Here is a 5,739-nt window from a genome sequence, read left to right as displayed (position 1 = left end):
ACAGATCATTTTCTCATATAATTTGAAAACACTTTTCCCTCTCTACACTCTTTCCAGTTCTTTTCTACTCCTCTCCCATCTGGATCTACTCTTCTACAATAAAGCACTAAAACCAATAGATTGTCAACCCGTGTGGGATGTGTCCCAGCATGCCCTCCCCCCGCCCCCTTTTCCCTTCGGCTCTGTGGCTGACTGAGCTGTCCCTGGGCCCATGTTCTCAGCTCTTCTGCAGTATCCAGCAGTGTCCAGCTATGTCTGAGAGCTAGAACCTGTTGCCTCTGGCCTCTGTGAGGCCGAGGGGTCCTGAGACTGCTCCTTCCCAACCCTTGCGGATTGGGGTTCAGTGTCTTTTGGGAGCCATTCACCCACCAGGGCTCCCACATCTGCCCTGCCAGAGCCGGGGAGCTCTTGACGGGACATGGTTTTATTCCTCTTCCCCCTTCCCTCACACTGCGTGCCCTACAAGTTGCTGTGGTGCCCTACACCTGGACTTTGGACTTTTCTTCTGATTCCAAGTTTTAGGCCACAGGGACCCCTTTGCTCTGTCAAGGTGAACATGTTTTGGTACAGAATCTGGAAAACTGCAAGTGCCCAAGAACCATATATATTTGTTGTTTGACCTTTTGCTTTTTGTTCTCTCCCCTGGACTCAGTTTCTTGTCACTGCTTCAGACAATGGTTGTGTCAGGATATGCGCTATAAGGCACAGCCAGGTGGCTGGTACACTGAGTGGCCATGGTTCTCAGTTGCTGACTCTCATGGTTTGCACTTACTTTGTCTCTAGTTCATCTGACAAAAACATAAATGTTTAGAATATTACAACAAGGTCTTACGTTTACACATCTGGACACTAGGTTCAGATTTACAGGAGTAAAGTGTCATAAAGAGGCAATTACTGTGTCTGTTGGAAACTAGCAGGAAGTTCACATGTATGATTCTCCATATAATTTGTGTTTTTCCCCTGCTCTATAGCCTTGATTTGCTTGGAATTCACTATGTAGATCAGGCTGGTATTGAACTTATAGAATTCCATTTGCCACTGCCTCCTGCATGTTTGGATTAGGAGTGTGCCACTCCTCCATGTAGACATAGGCACCACCAGGGATAAGGCAACAAAGAGGGTACTGATTGATCTGACACCCCTTACCTTTTCAGGTGCACTTAAAAGAAACACAGGTTCAGTGTGATGTCTCAGAGGATAAAGGCACTTTATGCCAAGCCCTGTGACTTCCTTCTTCACTTTGTGGGAGAACTGAGTCCTGCAACTTGTCCTTTGATGGTCACCTATTCTCTATGGTATATATGTGCCTCCCTCCCAAAACACACACACACACACACACACACACACACATGCACACACACAAAGATGCACACACAGATGTGGTGATACAGAGAGAGTAAATAAATATGTAAATATTAACATTTGATAGAATAAAAAATTTAAGATAAGGAAGTAGCTAAAATCTGAAGTACTGCATACAGTTTTCCCATTTTGTTATTAATACCGTTTATGGTTGAACATAAATAAAGTGTTACTAATATAAAAAACTAAGATTTTTTTACATTTATTTATTTTGTGTGTATGTGTAGTGTACATGTATATGTGTTTGTATGGGTGTATGTTTGTATGTTTGTATGTGTGTGTATATGCTCATGTGTAACATCTTGTGATGGAAGACTCAGAACACATTGCAGGAGTCTTTCTATCATGCTTATACCAGGTGTGGCACTCAGGTTGTCCTGTTTGATGGCAAATGCCTTTAGTCACTGGCTCCCAAAATGATGACCTATTAAACTATATTATATCGCTTCTCAGCCTTTTGGCTAAGATCAAGTGTAAGCTATATTATATTTGTTTAAAATACCTGTAGTAAGTATATTCAACAACAAATAATGAATTTCTCTATTAAATAGATATGAGAGACATGAGGAGGACAACACTATTTGTGCAAATATTTTTAAATATCTATAGGCATATGTTTAATCTATTTTATTTTTCTTTTATCTCTATCTCCCTTTCCAACTCTTATTCCTTCCAATACTCCAACACTAGGTAGGAGAGAGAGGTTATAGAGGAAAGAGGAAATAAGTTTGTTTAAACTACTTCCTGATGAATAGGGGCATTAAGTTCCTTGAGGCAAGTCCAATCTTCACAGTCAGGATATCTCCAACTTTTGTTTCTTGCCTCTGGACCACCAGCAAGATCAGCAGCAGGAGCAGGAACCAGTAGGAGGAGCAGCCATGCCTTCCCCTCCTTCTCCTCTTCCTCCTCCTTTTCCTTTGAGTGCTGCTTCTCTCTGGGCTCTGGGCTCTGACATTTTACCCTGGCATTTTTACTCTGAAGTCTCCAGAGTCAACTCTCCTCAGCTGGCAGAATCACACCCCTGCCAAAGCACCACACCAGGCAAATAGTCTGCTGCTGTGGATAATCTGAAGCAGCCCCATATCCCACACCTGGGATTAAAACAAATACATGTTTATATAACATAGCTGTACTCTTTTTTTAAAAACAAAACTCATTACAAACATCTTGTATAAAAGTCATGAGAAGTCTAAAATGTAAAGTTGAAATGCCTTCATGGTAAATTCATCTCAGATGATGCTTTAACTGGGAGGAGAGGCTGGCCTTCAGTTTCTGTGGGGATGGACTCTATGACTATGGTCCAGAATTCCCTTTTAGTCTTGGGTCATCTGATTCATTGGAGATTTATAATCTTCCTAGTGATCTCCTTGAAACTTTGTTTCACCTGCTTATTTCTTAGAGTGTAAATGAATGGGTTTAGTAACGGGGCAACTGAGGTATTGAGTACAGCTACACCTTTATTGAAGGCAACCCCTTCTGTGGCTGAAGGCTTTATGTACATGAAGATGCAGCTTCCATAAGAGAGGGAGATGACAACCATGTGGGAGGAACATGTGGAAAACGCCTTCTTCCTCTGCTGTGCAGATGGGATCTTCAGAATGGTCCTGATGATAAATGTGTAGGAGAGAATCACCAGCACCAGGGTGACAATCAAGGTCATGACTGCTAAGACAAAGTCAAAGAGTTCCAGCAGCCTTGTGTCTGAACAAGCTATTTCTATGAGGGGCCCATAGTCACAGTAATAATGATCGAGCACATTGGATGCACAGAAATCCAGTCGACTGGTCAGGATGATTGGGAATAAGATGATGAGGAACCCACTCATCCAAGAGCAGAGGACCAGCAGGGTGCAGACCCTGTTGCTCATGATGGTGGTGTAGTGCAGGGGTTTGCAGATGGCCACATAGCGGTCATAGGACATGGCAGTCAGGAGGTAAAACTCAGTGGCTCCAAAGAAGATGGCAAAGAAGTACTGAGTGAAACACCCAGCAAAGCTGATGGTCTTAATTCCTGTGGAGATGCTGAAGAGTATGCGGGGAGTAAAAGTGGATGTGAATGAGATTTCGAGGAAGGAGAAGTTCCTGAGGAAGAAGTACATGGGTGTCTGGAGGTGGGAATCCAGCAGTGTGAGGGCAATGATGGTCAGGTTCCCCAGAACGCTGAGTATGTATGTGAGGAGGAGAAATAGGAAAACACAGACTTGAAGCTCTGGGGCATCTATAAGTCCCAGCAGAATGAATTCAATCGAAGTCTGATTTTTAATAGCTAACACTGGCTGCCTGTGAATGCACAGAGATGTTGAGTTAGTGATAGGACAGGAGTCCAGAATGTTTAATGTAGGTTATTTTCTTTTTTAACTGTAGAATTACAGCAGACTTGTCCCACTCAGGCTGTGGGAGCCATCTTACTAGCCTGAAAATTTTTCTATGGTACTTTGCTTTTTAAAAAACATTTTTTTTTAGTTATAATTTCTGCACACTTTTCTTCAAACAAACACCCAAATTATTTTCTGTCTTTAAGTTTCATTTGAACAAGCCTCTACTTAAAAACAATTCAGGTGTTTTTGACCATTTCATTTATGTTTATAATGCATTCTGGTTATTGTCTTTCCTCCACCCTCCTTTATCCCTCACCCCTCCTCTTGACCTGTCATTTTCCCATGACTTTAATTTTGTCCTGTGACGGATCCACTCAGTTTAACAAAGGTCAATTGTTTGATGTTGGATTGAAACTATTCACCAGAGCCTGGTGGGGTTACCAGGGAATACACAACAGAAGCATCCTTGTACTCTTGATCTTTTATTGTGTTAACTAATTCAGTAACGATGTCTTGCTTATATTGCTCTAGGCTTCAGTGGGAGAAGAAATGAATTAACTCACAACTGAAGAACCTTTTAGTAGGCAAATGATTTCATTAAAATTATAGTAACTGAAAAGTTCCCACCTTCCATCTGAGTTTTGGAACTTGTCCTCCATCATTACCAGTATCTTTTCTGCTTATTGGCTTTGGGAATGTTCTTGTCAGGCCCCATTTCTTCCATCCTAGATGGTTTGAGCAAAAGAACAGATGATGCATCTCTTGTTAGATTATTGCTCCTGCATTTCTTCCATACTTACATTTATTGATAAGTGTGTGATCTTATTGTGGCTAGAAAACAAAATTTCAAGTCAAAAGATAAAGACCTCATTTAAGAGTTTCCAATGAAAACTTTAGATAGATGGGGGCTGTATACATTCTACCTTGAGAACTTGAGGAATTAGCTTTTATTTAGCTGAGGTGTATGCTTTTGAATATTTATGGAACTACTATAAGAGCCTCATTTACTTATCTTTTCCTGGAGTCTTCTCCACAATTCTGAAGTTCCAAGTTTGTTATCAAAGATATATGCAGTAGATAACACAATGTGTAATTTGACAAATTCTTCCTCATTCACCATTTTTCATAAAATATTTCTGATAGAGACTTATAAATAAGATAATGTGCTAGAAGCTGCCTCTGTGTGACCCAGTGAAGAAGAATCAGAATAAGAAAGACAATAACCTCTGAGGAGAAAAAGAAGAGTTTTGGAAATTGTGCACAGTAGTGATAGGGCCTCTAAATGAGCAGAGAAAAAGACTGTCAGTGCCCGGGAAAGAGCCCCCTGGACAGATGACGGCCCACCCTGAGGCTCCAGGACAGTGGCAGGGGTGGGGGCGCAGGTTCTTATCTAAAAGCCAAGTCAGGTGAAGACATCCTGGCAGTCCTGACCTCAGGATTAGCTCAAAGCCCCCAACAGCTTTGATTGCAGCTGTCCACTTTGCTGAGATGGTGATTACTCTGGCCTTCAAGGTCATCAATGGCCATTATGTACGATTTAGAGGGCAGGGGAAGGGTGGAGTCTTAGTTAGGGTTTTATTGTTGGGAAGAGACATTATGGCCGAGGTGACTTTTATAAAAGTAAACTTTTAATTGGGGCTGGCTTACAGTCTCAGAGGTTTAGTCCATATCATCATGGTGGGAAGCATGGCAGCATTCAGACAGAGATGGAGGAGCCAAGAGTTCTACCTCTTGATCTGAAGGCCGCCTGGAGGAGACTGTCTTCTGCAGGCAACCAGGAGGCGGCTCTGGATCAGACTGGCTAGACTTGAGCACATATATGAGACCTCAAAGCCCCAACAGTAACACACATCTTCCAGTAAGATATTCCAAACCACCACAAATGCCATTTTAGAGGCAACCTACCACTCCAAACTGAACTACTGCAGGTGTTTGAGAACCAAGACCCAGCAGAGATCAGAGAACCTGAGCTGAAGCAGCCACAGCCTCAGAGTGAGACACAGCCTAAGGGAGCAAGAGTGGAGACCAGGGGGGCCAGGTGCTGACAAACTGCAGGAGGC

At 42.4% G+C, this 5,739-nt stretch overlaps 1 protein-coding gene across 1 annotated transcript; it reads right to left on the bottom strand.

The window, feature by feature from the left end:
* Window positions 1-2,695: 2,695 nt before the first annotated feature.
* Window positions 2,696-4,403, bottom strand: LOC127671290 (olfactory receptor 6C4-like). Its single transcript, XM_052166015.1, has 2 exons — window positions 4,345-4,403; window positions 2,696-3,641 (listed from the first exon to the last, which is right to left on the bottom strand). The coding sequence occupies exons 1-2, from the start codon at window positions 4,401-4,403 to the stop codon at window positions 2,696-2,698; spliced, it is 1,005 nt and encodes a 334-aa protein (XP_052021975.1).
* Between the last annotated feature and the right edge of the window lie 1,336 nt (window positions 4,404-5,739).

Source organism: Apodemus sylvaticus, chromosome 20 (assembly GCF_947179515.1).
Source record: "Apodemus sylvaticus chromosome 20, mApoSyl1.1, whole genome shotgun sequence".
NCBI lineage: Eukaryota > Metazoa > Chordata > Mammalia > Rodentia > Muridae > Apodemus > Apodemus sylvaticus.
This window is presented reverse-complemented; position numbering and strand designations above follow the sequence as displayed.

What these genes read in the sequence shown, in the direction of transcription:
- LOC127671290 (XM_052166015.1), bottom strand. Translation starts at nt 4,403, where the DNA reads ATGGAAGAAATGGGGCCTGACAAGAACATTCCCAAAGCCAATAAGCAG. An exon ending in AATAAGCAGAAAAGATACTG is followed by an intron (nt 3,642 to 4,344) that starts GTAATGATGGAG and finishes GTGCATTCACAG; the next exon opens with GCAGCCAGTGTTAGCTATTA.